The sequence below is a fragment of the Sorex araneus genome, chromosome 2, assembly GCF_027595985.1.
Source record: "Sorex araneus isolate mSorAra2 chromosome 2, mSorAra2.pri, whole genome shotgun sequence".
NCBI lineage: Eukaryota > Metazoa > Chordata > Mammalia > Eulipotyphla > Soricidae > Sorex > Sorex araneus.
Window position 1 is genome coordinate 250161172 of NC_073303.1, and position 25340 is coordinate 250186511.

The 25340-nt window shown below is 56.9% G+C and overlaps 1 protein-coding gene across 6 annotated transcripts in view; it reads left to right on the forward strand.

The window, feature by feature from the left end:
- Positions 1-258: 258 nt before the first annotated feature.
- CYFIP2 (cytoplasmic FMR1 interacting protein 2) overlaps positions 259-25340 on the forward strand; it is an 84233-nt gene continuing 59151 nt past the window's right edge. For 2 of the 6 annotated variants that reach the window (XM_055124826.1, XM_055124827.1), the window contains exons 1-4: positions 277-413; positions 13170-13332; positions 19356-19509; positions 21378-21467. In XM_055124826.1, the coding sequence (XP_054980801.1) occupies positions 19393-19509; positions 21378-21467 (207 nt within the window). In that variant the 5' untranslated portion in view covers positions 277-413; positions 13170-13332; positions 19356-19392. Of the gene's footprint in view, positions 414-13169; positions 13333-19355; positions 19510-21377; positions 21468-25340 lie in introns of all 6 variants that reach the window. The other 4 variants (XM_055124829.1, XM_055124828.1, XM_055124830.1 and 1 more) reach the window with 4 other exon arrangements.

Genomic DNA, 25340 nt, shown 5'->3' on the forward strand with positions numbered 1-25340 from the left:
AAGAAAAAAAAAATTGAGCTGGGCTGCTAATGCAGAAGCCGTCCCCCCTCTCCCCTCCAGGGGGGTGTGCGGATGCGCTGCTCTGCGGGCCCGGCCTTGTGCATCTCAGAGCCCGTGGGCGCGCAGGCCCGGGATGCAGGATGGGGAGGCACAGGCCGCGCCCAAGGGCGCACCGGGCGAGCCACTTCCGGCTCTTTGTGCGCCCGCGGCAGCGGCGGCGGCGGCGTGGGCGGGCCGGGGGCGTGACCAACTGGGGGCGTGGTCTTCTGGGGGCGTGGCCTGCCGGGGGCGGGGCTCCGGCGGTGGCAGAGCAGAGCCGAGCGGAGCCGAGCGCCCGGGCCGAGCATCCTGCGCCCCGGCGCGGGGCCTGCACACACCTCCGGCCGCTCGGGGACCTGCAGCCGCAGATCCAGGTAGGCGGCGCCGGCCAGCGGGGCCCCGGCTCGCAGGGGCAGCGGGCGATGGGCGTGAGGGGGCACCCGATGCTGCTCTACCGCGCTGCTGAGGATGCTCGAGGCTTCGGGAGTGGGGGGGGTGGCCCCCCGGGAGGGAGCGCCCCCCACCCCCACCCGGGCCCAGAAGCCCCCCCCTCAGAGCCGGGCGCCCAGGCCCGGGTGCACCGGAGCGCGGAGCCCCGCGGGTGGCTGCGCGGCCTGGGCCCGGCGGCTCCCGCGGCACCTGCAGCGGCCGCAGCCCCAAGGCCACCCCCCAGCCCTCCCCTTCCCGGCGCAGGTGCTGCAGCCGCTCGGCACCCCCACTCCTACCGTACTGCCACCCCCGGCACCTCCTGTTCCGCCCTGCCCCGGCCCGCAGCCCGGGGTCCCCCGCGCCCCTGCTGCGGAGGACGGGATGGGTGGGGCGAGGGGCGCTGGGCGAGGCTGACCCGCTTTGAAGCCTCGGGCCTACACCCGCGGCCGTGGCGGCGGCGGCGGCGGCGGCGAACTGGGGGCGGGGAGGCGGGGGCAGGGCCCGAGCCGAGCGGGCGGAGCCCCCCGGAGGAGGTGGGGTGTTCTGGGGGATGCTTACCTGCCCGCCCCAGCGCGCCTGCGTGAGGAGGAGGAGGAGGAGGAGGAGGAATGGGGTGCTCCGTTTGCAGGGGGTAGGCGAGGGGAGGAGCGTGACACTCCGTAGGGACCACCTGGCAGGCCAGGACACTGGGAACTGCCCAGGTGGCCAGCTTTGACCTTTGCCTGTCCACTCCCCCCAGCCCGGCCACTAATGCCATCTCCTCCCCTCCTTCCAACCAGGCGTAGTGTCCAATTCCTCTCGGTGACCTGGGCACGGGAGAACTGGGCAGGGCGGCTCAGGAGGGCTCGGGGGTCCACAGTGGGGACGCGGGGTCATACCTCCCCTTAGGCTTGGCCCTCACGAGGCCTCACTGCCCAGCCCAGAGTCCCGGACGCAGGAGGCCTACCTGATCCGGATATGCCCAGGCAGGTGGGCCGGCGCTGAAGGTTGGGGGGGGTTCCCCCTCTTTCCCCTCCAGAGGATCCCTCGGAGCTTCCTGAGTACACCCCCCCTCGCCCCTTCTCCCCATCACACACACACACACACACACACACACACACACACACACACACACATACACACACACAGTGCACGCCCGAGAAAGCTACTTAGAAAAGAATTTCCCCACGGCCACAGCGCAGTGTCTTGCAGAGACCGGGGAGGAGAGGTGTGGGAAACGGAGCCGCAGGGGCCAGTGTGGGCCCTTGGCTGGTGGGGGGAAGCGCCCTAACATTTCAGGGGGAACGCCCCTCCCCCAAAGGACCTGATCCAGCAGCTGTCAGCACTGCCCGCTACCAGGCACCCTGACCCCAGGCAGAAATTGAAGAGGAGGGGGGTGTGTGTGTGTGTTAGTGTGTGTCTGATTATAAATACGTGGATGTGTGTGAGATGCATGAGTGTATGTGTATATGGTGTATGTGTGTGAGTGTATGTGTAGATGAGTGTGAGGGTATGTGTGTATGTGAGTGTATGTGTGTAAGGGTGTATGTGTGTGAAAGGTGTGTATATTGAGTGTAGATGTGTAGGGTGTAGGTGTGAGAGTATTTGTGTGTATGTGAGGTGGTATGAGTGTGTGTGGATGTGTGTGAGTGTGAATGTTAGTGTGTGCATGTGTGTATGTATATGCTACAGTCTATGCTTGCATGTGTGTATGAAAGCGTGTGAGGATATACATATATTTATTATGGTATCTGTGTGCATATGAGTATGTGAGTGTGTATGTATATATTACAGTCTATGTGTGCATGTATAAGTGTGTTGAGTGTATGTGTGTATGTTAGAGTAAATGTTTATGTGTGTTCAGGTATTTGAGTGTGAATGTGTGTGAGAGTATGTGTGTGCAGGTATGTAGGTGAGTGTGAGTGTGTGTGCAGGTGAGTGTGTGAGTGTATGTGTGTGCAGGTGAGTGAAGGAAGACATCAGTATATTTGTATGTGAGTATATGTGTTTGTATGTGTGTGAGCATGAGAGTGTGTGAAGGTGAGTTGTATGAGTATGTTTGTGAGTATGTATGTATGTGTGTGACTGTATATATGTGTGCAGGTGAGTGTGTGAGTATATGTATGTGTATGAGTGTCTATGTGTGAGTATATATGTTTGTGAGTGTATATGTCGGTGAGCTTGTGAGTATCTGTGTGTGAGTCTGTGTATGTGTAAGCAAATGAGTGTGTATATGTGTGCGGGGTGAATGTATGAGTGTGTATGTGTGTTTATATGCATATGTGTAAGCATGAATATGTGTATATGTGGGGGGTGAGTGTAAGAGTGTGTATGTGTGAATGTATGTGTATATGTAAACATATGAGTGTGTGTTTGTGTGTGGGGGGTGAGTGTATGAGTGTGCCTGTGTGTCTGTATGTGTATGTGTAAGCATATGAGTGTGTGTGGGGTGAGTGTCTGAGTGCGTATGTGTGTGAGTATATGTGGATGTGTGCAGGTGAGTGAGTGTGTGTGTGTGTGTGTGTGTGTGTGTGTGTGTGTGTGGCTGGTTGGGGCAGCTGTTTGGTCCCCTCGTGCACATGGGAGAGATGGAACTTTCCCGGCTCCCCTGGGCCCTGCGGCCATCTGCTGGGCGGCTTCCAGGCCATGGGGAGACTCTTATTGCTACCAAGCCGGGCAGGGTGCGCCTCCGCTGACCGGCACTAAGCTGCTTCGGGGGGCCCCACCCCCCAACTCCGCCCGTCCCTCCAGTTTCTTCAGCGTCCACCCTGCCTGGTGCAGTCCCAGCTGGAGACGCACGAGGTCAAGATTGCGCTCTGGGCCGGCGGCCAGGAGCGGGGTAGAGTCCTGCAGGGCGGGCGTCTCCCTCCGGCCCACCTGAGGCTGCTGCGGGCTTGGGGAAGGAGCCCGGGGGGCGGAGAGCCTGGACAGGCCCCCGGGAGCCCGTGCCCCAGCCTGTCTTGGTCCCTGCCGCCTTCCCCGTCCCTAGTGCGTGACGAATAGTGGACAGACTACTTCACCCGGGGGACTCCAGGCCCCACGGAAAGGCCGACGGCCCTGGAGAAAGGTTTCTTCTGGCCGCTGTCGTCTGGGGGGGCCCCCACGAGCCTCACAGAGTAGCCCTTTGTTCCCGTGGCCGCAGGAGCCACAAAGAGGCCATTTCTTCCCTGGCTCCGATTCCCTCGGCCCTGAGGTTGGGGGGCCAGACGCGGGACACCCCTGGGAGTCTGTCCAAGGCGCTCGGGCTTGTCCTGAGGGGCAAAGCCAGGTCTACGTGCAGATGGGTGCGGGGTGCAGGGTGGGGACTGTCGGCCTCCTCCCGGGGGTCATCCCCCCCATCTCCTGCCTGGCACGTCCTCTTATTGGTTGTTTTGGGGCCACACCTGGCGGTGCTCAGGGCTTGTCTCCCGGCTCTGCGCTCAGGGATCTCTCGGGGCGGATCCTACGGGGGTGCTGGGGATCGAACCCGGGTCGGCCTCCTCTAAGGCACGTACTGCCCTGCCGTAGCTTGGTCGCTCTGGCCCCAGCCCAGCACGCCCCTGATGCTCTCTGTAACGCTCTCGGTAACGTTCTCCGTGGCTGTGTGTGGTGCCAGGGATCGAACCTAGGACCTCACACATTCGAGACAAGTGCCCTGCCACAGAGCCGCACCCCCGGCCTGCTGGCCTAGTTCTTGAGATAATGTGCAAGCATTGAGAAATGACCGGTGGCCACGGTCAGGTCATCCCCCCCAGCCCTGACCCCCCTCACCCCACCCCTCCCCCCCAGCCACCTGTTCCTGGCATATCTACAGGAGCGGCAGGAGAAGGAGCAAGGAAGGGGCAGGAAGCAGCAGCACGCAGCTCCCGCAAGGAAGCGGGTGGGGGGGCCCTCGGGTGAGGGACCGCCCAGAGCTAATGCTCCTGTTTCCACCCCTCCGGGCCACGGGGCCACCTCCTGATCCATGCACTCAGCGTGCGTGTTCGGGGCACTGTAGCCACCTGACTCCCTTCCCCAGGCAGCCGAGCAGAGCCTGGACTTGCACCCCAGGCCGCGTCCTGGACTCACAGCTGATGGCCTTCCCCTGCCGGCAAGGATGGGTGGGCAGCTGCCCGTGGTGGGTGAGGCTTTTTTTTTTTTTTGCTTTTGGGGTCACACCCGGCGATGCACAGGGGTTCCTCCTGGTTCTACACTCAGGAATTATCCTGGCGGTGCTCAGGGGACCCTATGGGATGCTGGGATTCGAACCCCGGTCGGCCGCGTGCAAGGCCAACACCCTCCCCACTGTGCTATCGCTCCAGCCCCAGTGGGTGAGGCGGTTTATAGAGGATTTATCGATGACGCGTGAGCCCCACCCAGAGTGGCGTGTAAGTGCCCCCTGAGGACCAGTGTGTGGGGTCCATGTCTTCGAGCGGCGGTTCTGACCAGCCTGGTCACGCACGGCTCCTCCCAGACTCCTGCCCCCTTGTCCAGGCGGAGATGCTACAGGTCTCGGTCCCTCGGGCCTGGGGGGCCTCCTGGTGGGCGTCAGTTGCCACCGTGGGCTGTGTGGCATGACCCAGGGGGCCGCTGGAGAGCCATGTGTCTTGGCCACTAGCCTGGAGGAGCTGAGAGGGATTAGTGCACCCCAACCCGCACCCAAGGAGCCAAGATTTTTGTTTGTTTTGCTTGGGGGCCACACCCGGCGGTGCTCAGGACTTCCTCCTAGCAGTGCTCGGGGGAGCCCAGGTTGGCTGTGTGCGTGCAGGGCAAGTGCCCTCCCCGCTGTGCTGTCACTCCCGCCCCTGGCTGGGATGTGGAGAAAACCAAGGCTGGCCGAGAGGACCAGGGGCGCCTACGGTTTGTCTGGCTGGCACGAGCCGGGCCGAGAGAGTCGGGGGCACTGCCCGAGAGTGCTCAGCCCGTGGCGAGGAAATCCTGGTGGTTCCCAGGACCCGCACAGCTCCGAGACCACCCCCACTCCCGCACCTGCCAGAGATGACGAGCCGTTTTGGCGTTTTGGAGGGAGGGATGGGTAGGGGCCATGCCCGGCGATGCTCAAGGGGTGACTCCTGGCTCTGCGCTCAGGGATCACTCCTGGTGGGGTTCACGGGGGGAAGGAGGGGACCTTATGGGATGCTGGAGATCGAACCCGGGTCGGCCACGTGCCAGGCCAACGCCCTCCCGCTGGACTAGCGCTCCCGCCCCTTTCTGTCGTATTCTGATGAGCAATCAGAATTCATGGGCCGTAAAGCAGTTGCTAGAGGCCCTCACTGCAGTGGGGTGGGGGGGGGGCGCGTGTAGGGGGCTGCTGGCCCCGCGGGGAAAGGTGTGTGCAGGGGGAGGGTCCGACCTTGATAGTGGCCAGAGCGGGGACAGTCTTCGAGGGCCCGAGACTGTTTGAGCGGAAGCAGGAGAGTGTGTGCCGGGGGCGGGCCGGGGGCGCTCAGAGCCTGCGTCAGCAGTGTGACCCCGTAGGCAGCCTTGTGCCGGCTGATTGGCAGCTCTGCGGGTTTGCTTTCAAGGTGGAAGGCTCAGCCCAGATTCTCAGCGTTTTGTTTTTTTTTTTTGCTTTTTTTTTTTTTTTTGGGGTCACACCTGGCGATGCACAGGGGTTACTCCTGGCTCTACACTCAGGAATTACCCCTGGCGGTGCTCAGGGGACCATATGGGATGCTGGGAATCAAAGCCGGGTTGGCCGCGTGCAAGGCAAACGCCCTACCCGCTGTGCTATCTCTCCAGCCCGAGCGTTTTTTTTTTGTTTTTTTTTTTTTTACATAAATGTTTAAGATGGGTCCAGCACAGCTGTCCGCCTCCTCCGGTGGCCTCCCTCGCCTTGCCCCACTTTTTCAGCGCCAGCAGAGAGGGAGAAGCAGGCAGGCCCGCTGGCCCAAGAGCGTGCATTTGGGTGGGAGAAAGTACAGTGCGGAGGGCGGTTGGTTTGAATGAGCCTGACCTGGGTTTGATCCCCGGCATCTCATAGGGGTCCCCCTGAGCACCGCCAGGAGTGACCCCTGAGTGCAGAGCCAGGAGTCAGCCCTGAGCATCCCTGGGTGTGGAGCCCCCACGCCTTCCCAAAAAAAAAAAAAAAGTGTGTAGGGGCTGGAGCAATAGCACAGTGGGGAGGGCGTTTGCCTTGCACGCAGCAGACCCAGGTTCGAATCCCAACATCCCATAGAGTCCCCTGAGCACCGCCAGGAGTGACCCCTGAGTGCAGAGCCAGGAGGAACCCCTGAGTATCGCCGGGTGTGGCCCAAAAACCAAAAAAAAAAAAAAAAGCGTGTATCTGACTTCACCCTGAGCTTCCTGGCCCGCCTGCCAGCACGGTGGTCGGGAGCCCCCCTCCTGGCCCACCGTGTTGGGGTGCATCCCCGAGCCGGGAAGCAGAGACCCGTTTGTTCCCACCGGCCTCACGGCCTCTCTCTGCGGCCACTGCGGAGCCGGGGCCTTCCCCGCTGAGGTCTCCGAGCTCCTGTCCCCGGACATCAGTCACTCTCAGGTTCTCGGTGTGGCCCCACCGGGACCTCAGCAGACAAGGGCTGGTGCCAACTGCCAGGAGTCTGCACCTGACCACACAGGAAGCGGCTGCTTCCGCCCGGGGCCCCTGGTCGGGGTAACGAGAGGAGCCTGGGGCGGATCTGGGCTTGTCCCCGGAGACCAGGGTGAGGGGCCCCTGCTCCGCCGCCGCCCCACCGCCCTGGATGTTCCCAGGTGTTTGGTCGTCTTAGGTTTCGGGTTTTGATTTCGACAGTGCGCGGAGGGGCTCAGGGGGGCTGCAACCCTCTGCTCTGGGTTGGTCCCTCTGCTTCGTGGCGTTTTGTTTTGTTTTGTTTGGGGGCCACACCCGGCAGTGCTGCAGGCCCAACTCCTGGGTCTGAGCTCAGGGCGGGCTCACGCCTGCTGGTGCTCAGGCAAGCCAGGGATCGAACCCGGGTTGGCCGGGTGGCGTGTGATCGCTCCAGCCCTGGCCTGGTGTCTCTGAGTGTGTGACTGGGAGTGTGTGGTCGCACCCCGCCACCCCCTGGGCACGTCTGTCAATCAGATGGGTCCAGAGGGCTCACGCCGAAACCCAGCGTCGAGCACGGGGCCGGCATCTGCCTCTCCCCCGCCGCCCGCGGTTTCTGCCCCGGAGAGGCCCTATTGCTGCTGGGACTCGGTTTCCCTCTGCTTCCTGCGGTGGCGAGGGAGCGAGATTTCACCCTCTTACACCACCCTCTGGCCCTGCCGCGGGGCCCCACCGAGGGAGAAGCTCCCTTCTGACCCCCAGACGCCGGCGTTGTTCGGATGTTGCAAACGGTGATCACAAGCCATAAGGACCTTTGATCGCATTTCCTTCTTCCTCTCCCCCCTCTTCTCTCTCTCTCCTCCTCCTCCTCCTCTCTTTCACGCTGGCTCTTCCTCTCTCTCTCCCTCTCTTGCTTTCTCTCTCCTCTCCCTCACGTTTCCTCTCTCTCCTCTCCCTCTCCTCCTCTCTCTCTTCTCTCTCCTCTCTCTACCCCCTCTTCTCTCTCTTTCCTCTCTCTCTTCTCTCTCTTTCCTCTCTCTCTTCTCTCTCTCCCTCTTTCCTCTCTTTCTTCTCTCTCTCTTCTCTCTTCCCCCTCCCTCCCTTCTCTCTCTCTTCTCTCTCTCTCCCTCTCTCTCCTCCTCTTCTTCCTCCTCTCTTTCACGCTGGCTCTTCCTCTCTTGCTCTCCCTCTCTTGCTTTCTCTCTCCTCTCCCTCACTTTTCCTCTCTCTCTCTCTCCTCTCTCTCCCTCTCTCTCTCTCTCTCTCTCTCTCTCTCTCCCCCCTTCTCTCCGTGTCCTCCTTTCCCTTACAGTTCTACCCTATCCTTTCCTGCCACTGCCGTTCACTTCTCTTTGTTCTCCCAGGAAGTTAATGGGTTAAGCCCTCAGCTCTGCCTCTAACTGGCCCAGTGACCTCACTTGCCCGCAGCCTCAGTTTCCCTCCCCCCCTCCCGGGATGGAAGGACGGCCAGGGCCGGAGGAGGAGATGCAATCTGACCTCTTTCTGAACCTCCCGTGCAGAACAGCGGGCGAGTACGGTTTCTCCACCTGGCTTGTTTGCAGAGCTCTGCTGGCTTTCCCGGGCGGGTTCCTTCACGTCCCCCGAGAATTTGGAATCTGAGCGTCAGCAGAGAGTTTCTGCCGACAGGCCAGTTGGGGGGTGCGCAGGGGCTCTGCCTGTTAGTTTTGAGCCTCGTCATCTGTGTCCTCCTCTAAGCTGGAGACTCTTTTCATTGATTTGGACTTGCCCTCCCCCAGTAATAGTCAGTTTTCAGAGTCTGGTTTCAGTGCTTTGGTTGAATTTATTTTGTTTGCTTTTTTTTTCCTTTTCTTTTCAATGTTTGGGCCACACCTGGCGGTGGTCAGGGCTTCCCCTTGTCTCTGCACTCAGGAGTCACTCCTGGTGGGCTCGGGGGACCAGCCGGGTCAGCTGTGTGCAAGGCAAGCGCCTCCCTTCACCTCCTGTACTATGGCTCTGGCCCGTGCTTTTTCATTTTTATTCTTTTGGCGGGGTCACACCACGCTTGCTTCTGGTTCTGGTGCTCCAAGCTTAGTCCTGGTTCTGCACTCAGAGATCACACAGGGCTCAGGGGACCCTCTGCGGTTCCGGGGATTGAACTTAGGTCGGCCGTGGGCAAAGCAAACACCCTCTCTGCTATGCTAACTCTCCAGCCCCTGAAGTCATTTCTTTCTTTCTTTCTTTCTTTCTTTCTTTCTTTCTTTCTTTCTTTCTTTCTTTCTTTCTTTCTTTCTTTCTTTCTTTCTTTCTATTTATTTTTTTTGCTTTTTGGGTCACACCTGGCGATACACAGGGGTTACTCCAGGTTCTACACTCAGAAATTACTCCTGGCGGTACTCAGGGGACCATATGGGATGCTGGGATTCGAACCCGGGTCGGCCGTGTGCAAGGCAAATGACCTACCCGCTGTGCTATTGCTCCAGCCCCTCTTTCTTTTCTCTTTCTTTCTTTCTTTCTTTCTTTCTTTCTTTCTTTCTTTCTTTCTTTCTTTCTTTCTTTCTTTCTTTCTTTCTTTCTTTCTTTCTTTCTTTCTTTCTTTCTTTCCTTCTTTCTTTCCTTCTTTCTCTCTTTCTTTCTTTTATTTTTATTTTTTTGCTTTTGGGGTCACACCCAGCAATGCTCAGGGCTGACTCCTGGCTCTGCACTCAGGAATCACTCCTGGCGGTGCTCACGGGACCCCTATGGGATGCTGGGAATCGAACCCAGGTCAGCCGCGTGCGAGGCAAACGCCCTCCCCGCTGTGCTATCGCTCCAGCCCCCTGAAGTCATTTCTAAGTGTTTCTTTTTGATGCTGCGGGTCGCTGAGCTGGATCCCTGCCCGCCGCTGTGTGTTTCCTCACACACTCACTTCTATTCGAACTCAGAGGGGCACCCACTGGGAAGGGCAGAGCTTAGCAGAGAGGACAGAGTGTCCGGCCTCCTGGCACTCACGGCGCCCCAAGGTGACCGTTACCAGATCCTCCCGTGCCACCTGTCGTGCTGCCCAGGAGGGCGGGAGGGGGCGCAGACTGGAGGGCGGGACGGCAGGGAGACTTGGCCTGCAGGTGCAGAGGGAGGCGTGGTGAGAGGGCAGGGCAGCCGGCCTCCTGGCTCCGAGCCCCAGGACCTTGGGGCCGGCTGGAGGGTTTTTCCCTTCTTAGGGCTACAGCACTCTGCTTTTGGGGGAGGGTCACATCCAGTGGTCCAGCGATGCTCAGAGGTTTATCCTGGCTCAGCGCTCAGGAATTACCCCTGGCGGTGCTGGGGGACGGTATGGGATGCCGGGGATTGAACCCGGGTCAGCCGCCTGCAAGGCAAACGCCCTCCCCGCTGGACTATCGCTCCGGCCCTTAGCATCCTGCTTAGAGAAGCAGCTTTAGGAAGCTCTGGTTGCCCGGGCTGCGAGGGCTGGGTTGGAGTCAGGCGTGCAGGGCGGGAACTGGTGCGTGTTTAGAGAACACGGGACCTCTGCGGGACGTTCATCTTGCACCCCAATACCAGAGTGGGGGCCCAGCCACTCACTGGGACCTGTTCTGCTGGTTTTCCACATTCAGTGGCTCCTAGCCTCCCTCTCTGTCCTTCCTGACCTCCCCCAGATGGGCTGTCCCTCTGGTGGCAGAGCGCCTAGTGGCCAAGGGGACAGGGTTACACCCAGAGCCCCAAGTCTCCCCCCTGGCCTCAACCCGGACTCACCATTGGGTCGGAACAGCTTGCTTTTTCCATGTTTTTGCTTTTTTTTTGCTTTTTTTTTTTTTTTTTGGATTGCACCTGGTGATGCACAGGGGTCACTCCTGGCTCTGCACTCAGGAATTACCCCTGGCGGTGCTCAGGGGACCATATGGGATGCTGGGAATCGAACCCGGGTCGGCCGCGTGCAAGGCAAACGCCCTACCCGCTGTGCTATTGCTCCAGCCCATCGCTTTTTCCATGTTTTGTCGAATGTTTTCTATGCATCTACTGACATGATCATCTGATTTTTATCTTTTCTCGTATTGATATGGTATATAATATTGATTGACTCGTGCATGTTAGTCCACTTAGTCATGGTCTATAATCCTTCTGATATATTGTTGGATTCTGTTTGTTAATAGTTTGAGTATTTTGCGTCTACGTTCGTCCAAGACTTTGGTATCTGATTTTCCATTTTTGAGTTGTTTCTGTCCACTTTGGTATCAGAGTAACATTTGACTAATTAAAAAACTACCCAGACTTGTCTATTCCAGTTTCAACTTGATGCCTGCACTTCTATGCTAATTCGACATCGGACTAGGGAAACGGGCCAGGAGGATTGGTCAATGGCTGGAAATTACCACAAGTGTGTGTGGGGGTGAGGGTAGGTAAGATAGAGGGGGGTCCAGTAGGACAGTAGTTGGAAATGATCACTCTGGACAAGAACTGAGCGTGGAAAGAAGTAAAGGGATGGACATGATAGCCACTCAGCATCTGTATTGCAAACTGTAGTGCCTAAAATGAGAGAGAGAGAGAGAGAGAGAGAGAGAGAGAGAGCGAGAGGAGGGAAGGGGAGGGGAGGGGAGGGGAGGGGAGGGGAGAGAAGAGAAGAGAAGAGAAGTGTTTGCCATAGAGTCAGGCAGGGATAGGGGATTTGAGGGACTGGGGAAAAAACTTGGGTCACCAGTGCTGGGAAATTACACGGGTGGAGGGATGGGTGTTAGAACATTGTATGACTGAAACCGAATCACGAACAGTTTTGTAATGCTCTATCTCATGGTGATTCAAAAAAATTTTAAATAAAAAAAATTTTTTTAACGTGCAGCAGAACATGTCAAAGGAGGGCCAGCGTGACCACACGGCAGATAGGCAGCTTGTCTTGTGCGCTGCTGACCCCGATTCCATCTCTGACACCCCACAAGGGTCTCCCGAGCCTGCCAGGAGTGGTGCCTGAGTTCAGAGCCAGGCGTAAACCCTGAGCCCCGCCGGGTGTGGCCCCCAAATCCGAAAGCAAAGAAAATGTTTGAGCAACGCATTTGCCTTGCATGCGGCTGACCCGGGTTCGATTCCTAGCATCTCGTAGGGTCCCCCGAGCACCGCCAGGAGTAATTCCCGAATGCAGAGCCAGGAGTAACCCCTGTGCATCGCCGGGTGTGACCCCAAAAGCAAAATAAATAAACAAACAAACAATCAATCAAACAAACAAACAAACAAACAAATAAATAAATAAATAAATAAATGAATAAATGAGCAGGGCTCCGTGGGGGAGGGAATCACCCGCCTCCTCTCAGTCCATCCAGGGTCTTCTGTGTTCTCCCCTCCCCCCTCATCTCGGGTAACAGGGATGTGTGTGTGTGTGTGTGTGTGTGTGTGTGTGTGTGTGTGTGTGTGTGTGTGTGTGTGTGTGACTGCAGGGCTGGTGCTGGGAAGGCAGCATCTGAGTGACCGCCCTTGGCTCGGGGCTGAATGCCTGCTCTGAGGGCCTGCAGCTGCGCCTGGCCCCGGACGGTCTTCGCTAAAGTGTCGCCTTCATGCCTCCTGGGCAGTGACACACAGTCGTGTGCGTCAGTGGCAGCCGCAGCGGCCGGAGTATAAAGCAGCTTCTCATCTGGAAGTTCAGGAGCAGCGGGTCCCGCTGTGTGGGTTGGCTTGTCTGTCTGCCCCAATGGGTGTGAGACCCCAGATCGGGCTTGGCGCCAGTTTCCTTCTCCCTGGGACCCGCAGACCCCACAGAAGGGAGACCCAGCTTCCCCACCGTGAGGGCATCTGTGTTAGCACCTTCGCAAGGTCTCAAGGGCCGGGACCCCTCAGAGGGGAAGCCTGGCTGGGGGTCAGGCTCTAGAGGAAGTACCAGTTTGCAATGTACCAGCCCTGAAGAGGAACAGAAAGCCATACAGAAGTCAAACTCTGGGGGCCAGAGAGATGGTACAGTGGGCAGCGCTCTAGCCTTGCATGGCCAACCTGGGTTTGATCCCCGACTCTCCATATGGCCCCCTGAGCCCCACCAGGAGTGATCCCTGAGTAAGGGAGTAAGTCCTGAGCCCAGCTGGGTTGGCCAAAACCCCCCCCACACAAAAAAAATCAAGTCCTGATATCTATTTATCCCAATTATCTATTTACAGAGAGCATACAGTAAACTAGTGGTGATTATTCTAGCATTATAATATTTTTTTACTGCCAGTAGGACTCTAAAAGACCTTTAAATACTCTTGCTTATCGAATCCTTCTGTCATTATATAATTGAAAATAATCTCAAAGAGGCTTGTGACTGTGAGTTGTTTTTTTGCTTTTTTTTGTTTGTTTGTTTTTTTAGTTTTTGGGTCACACTCAGGGATTGCTCCTGGATTGCACTCAGAAATTGCTCCTGGTGGTGCTTGGGGAACCCTATGGGATGCTGGGGCTCTAACCCTGGTCAGCCGCGTGCAAGGCAGAGTGCCTCCCCACTGGACACTTGCTCCAGATTCCTGGGATGGATGGTAAAGCTGAATTTCTTTCTTTCTTTCTTTCTTTCTTTCTTTCTTTCTTTCTTTCTTTCTTTCTTTCTTTCTTTCTTTCTTTCTTTCTTTCTTTCTTTTCCTTCCTTCCTTCCTTTTTCTTTTTTTTTTTTTTTTTTTGCTTTTTGGGTCACACCTGGCGATGCACAGGGGTTACTCCTGGCTCTGCACTCAGGAATCACCCCTGGCGGTGCTCAGGGGACCATATGGGATGCTGGGAATCAAACCTGGGTTAGCTGCGTGCAAGGCCAACGCCCTCCCCGCTGTGCTATCGCTCCAGCCCCAAAGCCATATTTCTTGACCTACTAATTTATTTGAGTTTGTCGGCTTTATTTATTCATTTGTTGGTTTGGGGGCCATAGCCAGCAGTACTCAGCGCTTACTCTTGGCTCTGTGCTCAGGGATCACTCCTGGTGGGGCTCAGGGGGCCCTGTGGGATGCCAGGGATCGAACCCAGGTTGGCCGCACTAAGACAAGTGCCTGCCTGCTGTGCTGTCATTCCAGTCCCTGTCTGCCTGCTTAATCTATGTATTTGGTTTGGTTTTTATTTTTTTGTTTTGTTTTGCTTTGCTTTTTGGGTCACACCCAGCGATGCTCAGGGGTTCCTCCTGGCTCTGCACTCAGGAATGACTCCTGGTGGTGCTCGGTGGACCCTATGGGATGCCGGGAATCGAACCCGGATTGGCCGAGTGCAAGGCAAGTGCCCTCCCCGCTGTGCTATCGCTCCAGCTCCTTAATCCACGTATTTGTTTGGTGTGGCTTTTGGTGTCTGTTTCTTCGTTTTTTTTTTTAATAAATAAAATTGTTTCAGATTTTAAAAAAAATAGATCCAGTCTTGTGCTACCGCTGTGCTCAGGGACGAGACCCTGACCACTGTTCCATCCTCCCTGACTCTCCTCTCTCACTGGGAAGAAGCCCCGAGTAGCGGGCGGGGGCTTAAGGGCTAGAGAACATGGGAGGCCTCAAGGCTTTTTGTTTTGGGGGCCACCCCAGGGCTTCTTCCTGGTTCAGCTCTCCGGGACCCACTCAGGGGTCACTCCTGGCGGACTGTATGTGGAGTTCTGGAGATTCCTGGGTGGTGCCAGGAATTGAACCCAAGTCAGCTGTGTGCAAGGCAAACTCCCTACCTGCTCTACCAGTGCTCTGGCCCAAGTATCACAGACTCGGGACACACACACACACACACACACACACACACACACACACACATATACACACACACAGAGGTGTTGTTTATTTATTTGTTTTCTTTGGGACCCATACCCAGTGGTGCTCAGGGCTCACTCCTGGCTCTGTGCTCAGGGCTCACTCCTGGCTCAGTGCTCAGGGCTCACTCCTGGCTCTGTGCTCAGGGCTTACTCCTGGCTCTGTGCTCAGGGCTCACTCCCCGCTCTGTGCTCAGGGATCACTCCTGGCTGTGCTCAGTGATCACTCCCGGCTCTGTGCTCAGGACTGACTCCCAGCTCAGTGCTCAGGGCTCACTCCCGGCTATCCTGTCTCTCCAGCCCGCATGTTGTGTTTATTTTTGTGGAGGCTGTGGTACCTCTCGGCTATCACCCCCTAACACTGTCTTCCGCACCCCACCCTGGGGGTTCCTTGAGCTTATGGAGGTGCCACGTCCTTGGCCCAGGGCGCTCCCGTCCCCGTGCAGAACCCAGACAGGGATCCCGCTCTGGGTGACCCAGTGTCAGCACCCAAGGCAGGACCTGTGGGGAGTCTCGGGGTCCCCTCTATCCCTGAGCCCCACCTGGACCCTCCTCAAGTGTGTCACCCTGGAATTGAGGGGAGTTGCTATTTTAAGCTTCCAGGGCCTGGGCACGGATCCCGCGCGCTGTGTCGTTAAGAAGCCGGGCACATGATCCTTCCGCACCAGCGCGGCCCACGTGGAGGGCGGGGGCAGGAGGAGGAAGTGCAGGGCGGGGAGCAGGTCACACCTGATCCCTGCGTCGGAATCGGAGCCTCCAAGAGGCCGGGGCTCGAGGACATCAGGGAGGGCACTTGCCTTGCATGAGGCCAACCCGGGCTCCGTCCCTGAGCCCCGCCAGGAGTGATCCCTGAGCACTGAGCCAGGAGAAAGCCCTGAGCACCACCAGGTGTGGTCCCCAATGCATGTGCGCACATACACACACACACACACACACACACACCTGAGCTTCTGTTTGCTTCCCTGGACACAAACACTCACACACACACACATTCCTGAGCTTCTGTTTGCTTCCTCGGGGCAAACACACACACACACACACACACACACACAGGAGCTTCTGTTTGCTTCCCTGGGACACACACACACACACACACACACACACACACACCCCTGAGCTTCTGTTTGCTTCCCCGGGACACACACACACACACACACACACACACACACACACACACACACACACACACCCCTGAGCTTCTGTTTGCTTCCCCGGGGGACACACACACACACACACACACACACACCTGAGCTTCTGTTTCCCCGGGACACACACACATACACCCACACACCCACACACCCCTGATCTTCTGTTTGTTTCCCCCCCCGACACACACACACACACACACACACACCCCGGAGCTTCTGTTTGCTTCCCCGGGACACACATGCTCGCCCTTCGCACCACCATGTGCCTGTGTCTCATAATTGCGATCCTTTGGAAGATTTATTTCCCGAGAGCCCCCCGACTGCATCCCCCAGGAATCACTTACGACACACAGGTCACCGGGTGCTTGGCAGGGCCCGGGCCGTGTGGGCCGTCCCTCCCCGAGTGAAGCCAGGAGCCAGAGGCAGTCGGATCCCAGTGGGCTGACGGGGCAGCGCATGCGGGCTGGTGGGGCCAGGCCAGGACTCGGGAGTGGGGCAGGGGAGAGTGAGGGGTAGAGAGGGGCGGAGGGCATGGAGGGGGCACCGCCCGGGGAGGTCACTCTGAGGGGTGCTGTCTGCTCACCTGTGGCTCACTGACGCAGAGTTCAAGCGAGAAGGAAAGTGTGCCCCGTGTCAGGGCTAGAGCGATAGCACAGCGGGGAGGGCGTTTGCCTTGCACATGGCCGACCTGGGTTCGATTCCCAGCATCCCATAGGGTCCCCCGAGCACCGCCAGGAGTCATTCCTGAGTGCAGAGCCAGAAGTAACCCTTGTGCATCGCCTCATATGGACTCACTGTCACTGTCATCCCATTGCTCATTGATTTGCTCGAGCGGGCACCAGTAACGTCTCCATGGTGAGACTTGTTGTTCCTGTTTTTGGCATATCAAATACGCCACGGCGAGCTTGCCAGGCTCTGCCGTGTGGGCGGGATACTCTCGGTAGCTTGCCGGGCTCTCTGAGAGGGGCAGAGGAATCAAACCTGGGTCGGCCACGTGCAAGGCAAACGCCCTACTGCTGTGCTACTGCTCCAGCCCGTGTGACCCAAAAAGAAAAAAAAAATGTGTACCCAGCGTGAGACTTGGGGAAAGGGCAGTTTGCTGACATGGGCTGGAGCCCAGGGCGACTGTGCCAACCCCCACAGCCAGGTCCCCGCCCCTCTGCTCTGAAACGCCCCTAATGAGGCCAATTCTGTGGCCCCTCAAAGCAGTTCTGAACCCTGGAGTGGAGGGAGGGGATCTACAGCCACCCCCAGCCCCTTGAGCCTCCTCCTTCCTGTGCCCAGGGGGGCCAGTGCTTATCCCCCACCTTCTTTCACAGCCCCCCCACCCAGCTATGCTCAGCACTTGCTCCCGGCAGGGCTCGGGGATCCCTGTGAAGTGCCAGGGATTGAACCCCAGCTTGGCCGTGGGCAAGGCAGGTGCCCTCCCCACTGTCCTACATGCCGGACCCCACCGTCTTCAGCTTGGTTTGGGGCCTGGTTTCTTGGGGGGGGTCGGTCTTAGCCCTCCCCACTTTCTTTCTTTCAATTTTTTTTTCTTTTTGGGTCACACCCGGCAATGCACAGGGGTTACTCCTGGCTTTGCACTCAGGAGTTACTCCTGGCGGTGCTCAGGGGACCCTATGGGATGCTGGGAATCGAACCCAGGTCATTCGCATGCAAGGCAAACGCCCTACCCGCTGTACTATTGCTCCAGCCCCGGATTTTTTTTTTTTTTTGAGTCTTCTGATTTCTGTGCAGCAAACGGGGCCCACTCGCTCCAGGCTCACCTGCCTTCACCTCAAGTTGGCTTCGTGCTCTCGATCGTTTCTAAATGTCAACTCTGACATCACCAGGACGTGGGCTTCCGTTGGTGGGGGCGGGGAGGTGGGCTGCACCCGGGGCGCTGGGTGGGGAGGGCGCAGTGCTGGGGGGTCAGACCTGCCCTGCCCCTCGGGCCAGGAGGTGCCTTCACCCCTGTACCGCCTGATACTTACTCCTCGATAAGAGCTTTCCTGAGGATTGCTAGGAATGCGTTTCTGGCGGAAATCCGAATGATTTCCTATTTCACGGTTCTGTGATGCGTAGCTGGGAGTTTGGGGGGGGGTTGGTGTTGGGGGGCTCATAGGAACCTGTTAGCCTCCATTGCCATTCGTCCATTCATATCGTTTTTCGCTTGTTTCTGATTTTGGTGCTCAGCGCCAACTCCTGGCTCTGTACCCAGGGATCATTCCTGGAGGACTAGGGTGTGGTGGGGGGCACATACGGGGTGCTGGGGTAGATCCCGGGGCGCTCATGCAAGGCCTTACCTGCTGTCCTCTCTCACCACCTTTTTTTTTTTTTTTGCTTTTCGGGTCACACCCGGCGATGCACAGGGGGTCACTCCTGGCTCATGCACTCAGGAATTACCCCTAGCTGGTGCTCAGGGGACCCTATGGGATGCTGGGAATCGAACCCGGGTTGGCCGCGTGCAAGGCAAACGCCCTCCCTGCTGTGCTATCACTCCAGCCCCTCACCAGCTCTCTTCTTTGATCCGTTTTAATTTCTTTTTTCCTGGTTTTGGGGTCACACCTGGCAGTGCTCAGGGATTGCTCCTGGCTCTGCACTCAGGAATCACTCCTGGCGGTGCTCGGGGGACCCTAGGGGATGCCGGGGGGGGGGTGTGGTGGATCGAACCCGAGTCACCTGCCTGCAAGGCAAGCACCCTGCCTGCTCAATTATCGTGCCAGCCCCATCTATCGACCCATCTTGATCGAAGTTTTGCAACAGGAGCACCATGTTAGTTGGTGCAGGACCACCTCCCCCCCACCCCCAGCCTCATGCAAGCTTGGCAGTATCGGGGCGCAGAGACGGGCTGAGTGCTGAGGCACTGCAGCCTGGGGTCCCACTGGTGTGTCTGCAAGTAGGGCTGGGTTTGCCGAGGGCGAAGCTGAATTTCCCGGGCCGCCGGGAGTCCAGCTTTGCACTGACCCTGAAGGACAGGCTGCCTGGCCAGTTCGCCGGGTGGAACCCTTGTAGAACCCCATGCAAACAGCAGCCGTGGGCAGTCTGGGGCCCCTGGCCTGGCTTTCGGGCCTCGAGGGGCCGCGGGGGTGGCAACCGGCGTCCGTCCCTGCTCCGAACCTCATTTCTCCACCAGCTCCTCTGCCGGGTGGTGGAGTTGACCCGGAAGGTAAACAGACGTAGGAGCCTGGTGTCAGAGTCCAGGGATTCTCACGCTGGGCCTTTGCTTTTGTAGAATCGAATCCCGGGGCCTCACACGGGCAAGACAAGTGCTCTACTGCGAGGGTAGATAGTCCAGCGGGGAGGGCGCTTGCTTTGCACGCGGCCGACCTGAGTTCCATCCCTGGCATATCCCATAGGGTACTCGGAGCACTGCCAAGAGTGATCCCTGAGCACAGAGCTCGGAGTCAGCCCTGAACACCGCCAGGTGTGGCCCCAAAACAAATTGTCCCAAATGCTCCACCATTGAGCCACATTCTCTCCCCCCCCACATCCTGTTCCTTCCGCCCTCCTGCAAAGGATTCTCACAATTAGGAGGGGGGTGTGTGTAGGGAGGGGGGTGTGCAGGGAGGGGGCGTGGCCTCCATCCCGAAGCCCCTCCCCGGAAGGGATCCCGACCCCGAGGGGAGGGGAGAGCTCTCACCACCTATCCTGCGCCTTTTTCCCACAGCAGGACCCCCCCTCCCACCGCTCCGCACGCCGCCACCATGACCACCCACGTGACGCTGGAGGACGCCCTGTCCAACGTGGACCTGCTGGAGGAGCTGCCGCTGCCCGACCAGCAGCCATGCATCGAGCCGCCGCCCTCGTCCATCATGTACCAGGTTAGTGAGCACCGGGGGTCCTACCTGGTGCCCCCCTGGCGGACCCTCCCTTGGCTGCTTTAGTCTCAGGCTTCGGGTATTTGCTCTCCGAGCCTCCGTGCCCACACACCGGACTCCACCTCCTGAAGGTTCTCGGGCTAACTGGTGGTTCTCTTTTTTTTTTGCTTTTCGGGTCACACCCGGCGATGCACAGGGTTTACTCCTGGCCCTGCGCTCAGGAATTACTCCTGGCAAGTGCTCAGGGGACTATATGGGATCCTGGAGATGGAACTCAGGTCAGCCGCGTGCAAAGCAGACAATTCCTCCCCGCTGAACTATCACTCTGGCTGTTTGGTGATTCTCAATAGAAGCACGTGCAATTTTTTTTCCTCTTTTGGTTATTGAGCCACACCCAACTGTGCTCAAGGCTCACTCCTAGTACTGCTCTGGGGACCCTATGGGGTGCTGGGGCTCCAACCCAGGTCAACTACATGCCAGGCAGGCACTCCCCCCACACACACACACCGCCATCCTATCGCTCTAGTTTTTGGTGAGTTATTTGTAATTGCATTTTGGGGCCAGATTTATCAAGTACCTGAGTTCAACTTGCAAATGTGGTTGAGTCACTGTGTTTTGAACCCAGATTAAAATTTTCATTAAGTTACTATTTTTTGTGTGTGTGTGACAAGCAGTACAGGAAACTGTAGCAAATAACCATTTCCCCGAACTATTCATGTATGTATACATAGTTGCATACAGGTGTATACATCCCTATTTCTTTTTTTTTTTTTACATTTTTAAAAAATTTTCATAAAATTGTTCACACTAACATCCCATTTCTAATGTTTGCCTGGGTACTTATGTATATGTCTGTGTAAAGCAATTATAGAACATAGAAACATGCCATATCACAGAGTATTAGTAGTTAAGTAGATGTTAAATAATAAATATGATACAGAGAAACATCTGTATGTCTTTACCAAAAGGTGAAACATATAATATAATTTTATAATTGTATCAATATATGCTATATATTATTAGTAGCTACTGAGAGTATCTTGCCTGCAGGGCAGAGCCTGGCAAGCTCCCCGTGGCCTATTCCATATGCCAAAATACAGTAACAACAAGTCTCACGATGGAGACATTACTGGTGCCCACTCGAGCAAATCGATGAGCAACGGGATGACAGTGACAGTGACAGATATATATTATATACTATATATATTGTTCTATGATTTGGCTTTAGTTTTGGGGTCACCCACAACAGTGCTCAGGGCTTACTCCTGGCCCTGCACTCAGGATTCAGTCCTGGTGGGACTTGGGGGACCCTCTGGGGTGCCCGGGATTGGACCCAGGTTGGCTGTGCGCAAGGCAGACCCCCTACCAGCTGTCCCATTGCTCCAGCCCTCCTGGCCTCGGGCCCGGCAAGTTCCCTGCCCATTGTACTATCTCTCCGGCCCCCATACTCATTGCTTCGGCCTTTCTGGCTCCTGGCTCTGGGCAAGGTCTCAGTTTCATGGCTTCAGGCGGATTCTGTTTTCCCAACTCCTGAGCTGTGGCCACTGGCCACTATGCGTCTCTCTGGGAGCTACGCCCTCATGCCCTCTTGCAGTGTCTTTGCTGCCGGAGGGGAGGGGAGCACCGAGTGAAGCCAGCGTGGCCTCATCCCCTACTCACAAGTGCACCCCATGGCTGGGTCACCCCGATTTCCTTCTGTGAGAGTAGATGAAATGGGGGGAGTCATTGCGATTCAGGGGTGTGTGTGTGTGTGTGTGTGTGTGTGTGTGTGTGTGAGAGAGAGAGAGAGAGAGAGAGAGAGAGAGAGAGAAGATGTGGAGGAGGGTCCCCGTTTCCCTCCACCCGCCTCACCCCCTCTCGCATTCCCACAGGCTAACTTTGACACCAACTTTGAAGACAGAAATGCGTTTGTCACCGGTATCGCGAGGTACATTGAACAGGCCACTGTCCACTCCAGCATGGTGAGTGTGGGGCACTGCCCAGTGCCCCCGCGCCTGACCAACCCCCCCAACTCCCCCTGCTTCTCAGACAGGTGCCATTACTCCTCTTCCGGCCCTTCTCGCCTTTTTTTCTTTCTGGGTCACACCTGGCAATGCTCAGTGGTTACTCTTGGCTTTGCACTCAGGAATGACTCCTGGTGGTGCTGGGTGGGGAGGTGTGTGACCCTATGGGATGCTGGGAATCGAATCTGATCGACTGCATAGAAGGCAAATGCCCTCCCCGCTGTGCTATCGCTCCAGCCCCCCCCATCTTTGAGCTCCACTTTGCCTCAGTCCCTTGGGGGGAGGGTCTCTATGGGATTTGCACCCCTGTGGGTTTTGTTTCCTTGGTTTTAGGACCATACCCAGTGGTGCTCAGGGCTGACGTCTGGCTCTGCATTCAGGAATTACTCCTGGCGGGGCTCAGGGGACCCTATGGGATACCAGGGATCGAACCTGGGTCGTTGTGTGCAACGCTCCCCCGCTGTACTCTTTTTTTTTTTTTTTTGCTTTTTGGGTCACACCCAGCGATGCACAGGGGTTACTCCTGGTTCTACACTCAGGAATTACTCCTGGCGGTGCTCAGGGGACCATATGGGATGCTGGGATTCGAACCCGGGTCGGCTGCGTGCAAGGCAAACGCCCTACCCGCTGTGCTATCGCTCCAGCCCCACCCCCCGCTGTACTCTTGTACCCACCCCTCTATCCATGTCTTCTTCGTTGTGTGCACTGGGGAATTCAGTCTCTTTAGCAAAGCAGGTTCTAGTTTCTTTTGTTTTTATTTTTATTTTTGTGGGGAGGAAGGCCATACCTGGCAGTGCTCAAGGTCTACTCCTGGCTCTGCGCTCAGGGATTACTCCGAGTGGGGTTCGAGGGACCCTTTGAGGTACAGGGGATGGGACTCAGGTTTGCTGTCTGCAAAGCCAGAGAGGAGGGGAGCAGAGTGCAAAGCAGCAGACTCCCTGCTGCTGTGTCTCTCTCTGGCGTATGCGTGCCTTAGAATAGCCCCCATGACTAGAAGGGACAGGAGGGGCTTCATCAGGGATCTGACCCCACTGGGAGGGGTCACGCCTCTTCCCAGCACGTGGCCCAGAGTGGGTGGCAGTGAAGATGCAGGAGGACCTGTGGGGACAGAGTATGGCGGTGCCCTGTGGGCTGGCTCGTGGCCGTCCCCCAATGCCGGAGCCCAGGCTAATGATTTACAGAGCCCTCAAATGAAGAATTGAAAGTGTGACCTGTCCGTGACATTGGCTGTGGAAAACAGATTAGTCATCAGCTCCGCATGTGAGGGGGGAGGGCTCGTGACATCAAACACTAGCTAGCCAGCCCAGGTTCCCTTGGGCATGGCTTTTTACTTTCCAAACCCGGATGCCGTCCTGAAACCGCTGCCATTTTTTATGATTTTCTTTTCTTTTCTTTTGTTTTAGGGCCACACCCAGCAGTGCTCAGGGCTTACTCCTAGCTCTGTGCTCAGGGGCCACTTGTGGCGGGGCTCGGGGTGTGGGTGCTGTATGGGGTGCTAAGGAGCAAAACCAGATCAGCCACATGTGAGGCAAGAGCCCTGCCTGCTGTATTATCCCTCCAACCCATGGCTGACTTTTTTTTGTTTGTTTGCTTTTTGGAGGGTGATGCACACCCAGCAGTGCTCAGGGCTTACTCCTGGCTCTGCACTAAGGAATCACTCTTGGCGGACTCGGGGGACTGCCCAGGGGATGCCCTACCCACTGCACTATCTTTTTGGCCCTGGCTATTTTTTTTTTTTTTTTTAACCCTGGGACTCCTCTTAATTCACCTCGGAGATGATGAACATGTGTGCTCAGGGGTGTGCGTGTGTGTGTGTGTGTGTGTGTGTGTGTGTGTGTGTGTGTGTGTGCGCGCGCGCGCGCGCGCGCGCATGCGTGTGTGCGTGTGTGCGCATGCGCACACATCACACAGCTCATTCCCTTCTCCTAAACCCCTTTGAGGTGACTTGCATCACCATTGTCATTGAACCAGTGACTCTAGGGCCAGCGTGTGGTTCGGTGCTTTGCCGGAGGCCGGCAACCGATGAGTCAGCAGAGATTCATCTCTCGTGCTGCGGCGGCCTTGGCCATCTGCTCTGGATTATTTTTAACCGCGGGTCTTGATCATTTATCTGCTGGTAAAAAAAATCGTGTCTAGGGCTCTTCCCAGACACAAGTGCTCTCTAGTACTACACTGTCCCCAGGGGAGACCTGCTCAGCCAGTCCTGGAGTTACTCCTTTTCTTAGCTGCCGCCTCACCCATCGAACAATTCTTTGTTTTTTTTTTGTTTGTTTGTTTGTGTTTTTTTTTGCTTTTTGGGTCACACCCAGCGATGCTCAGGGGTTACTCCTGGCTTTGCACTCAGGAATTGCTCCTGGCAGTGCTTGGGGGACCATATGGGATGCCAGGGATCGAACCCGGGTCGGCTGCGTGCAAGGCAAACGCCCTACCCGCTGTGCTATCGCTCCGGCCCCCATTGAACAATTCTTTTTTTTTTTTTTGGTTTTGGGGTCACACCTGGCAATTCACAGGGGTCACTCCTGGCTCATGCACTCAGGAATTACTCCTGGCGGTGCTCAGGGGACCATATGGGATGCTGGGATTTGAACCCGGGTCGGCCGCGTGCAAGGCAAACGCCCTACCCGCTATGCTATCACCCCAGCCCGTCCCATTGAACAATTCTTAATGCCACCAGTAGACACCCGTAATCACCATCTTCCCCTGAGTTGGATTTTTTTTTTTTTTTTTGGTGGGGAGGGGTTAGCAATATTCAGGGGTTATTCCTGGCTTTGCATTCAGGAACTATTCCTGGCCGTGCTTGGGGGCACCCTGTGGGGTGCTGGGGATCAAACCCTGATTGGCCACATTCAAGGCAAGCGCCACCCCTACCGTGCCCGCTGTGCTATCTCTTAGCCTCTTCCCTGAGCCCCAAGCATCTCTGATACGAGTAACTTTCGCCTCCCAAGTAATTTGTTTGTGTTTGGGGACCGCACCCGGTGATGCTCAGGGGACACTATGGGATGCTGGGGATCATTCTCTGCCGGAGTCCATGAAGACCACCGACTCAGAGATGATGCATTGACCAGCAGCTATCGAGGCTGAAGGCCCCGTTTATTCTCAAGCAAGCAGTTTTATATTATTTACATACCTTGGCCCAGGCACGTAGCCAAGTCAAAAGATGCTCTCATGAGTTAGACATATTTTGTGTTTGTCTCAAGATGTTCTCATTAAAAATACCAAGTCAGATCATTCCCAAGGTTACTTAGAGCACGAGGAGTATGTACGTGCAGGATGTGCCCTGCTTATCTTGCTGGTAGGTTTTACCTTCAATGCCCCTCTTTCAAGAGGCCCTCTGCACAGGACTCTCCCAAGCCCCCAGTGCAGGTCATACAAAGTTCATTGTCCCACGCTGGTCTCTAGTCTCTAGTCGATGTGCTCCAAGCAATCCCACTACAATTCTCAGACCAGCCACGTGCAAAGCAAGTGCACTCCCCACTGTACTATTGCTCTGACGCCGAAATTAGTTTCTTGCCGCCATGGTTCAGAGGGTGCTGTTTCTCTTTGCTATCGAGGTACACACATTTACCTCTCTCTCAGGTGGCTGCCCTCTGTATGGGCATTGCGCCAGGTGGCAGAGCCCAGGGGGGCCATCTGAGGAGCAGGACGCTGGTCTCTGGAGGGTCCCAGAAGTGGGGAAGGTTTGGGGGGCTGGGGGGGAGGATCAAATGCAGATTCTGTTTCTTAGACCTGGGCAAGGAGCCCGGAGTCCCTATTTCGGATAATCCACTCTCCCCCACGAGTGTCCCTGGTCTTGCTTGTTCCCAGATCATGTCTGAGTCTTGGAGATCTGGC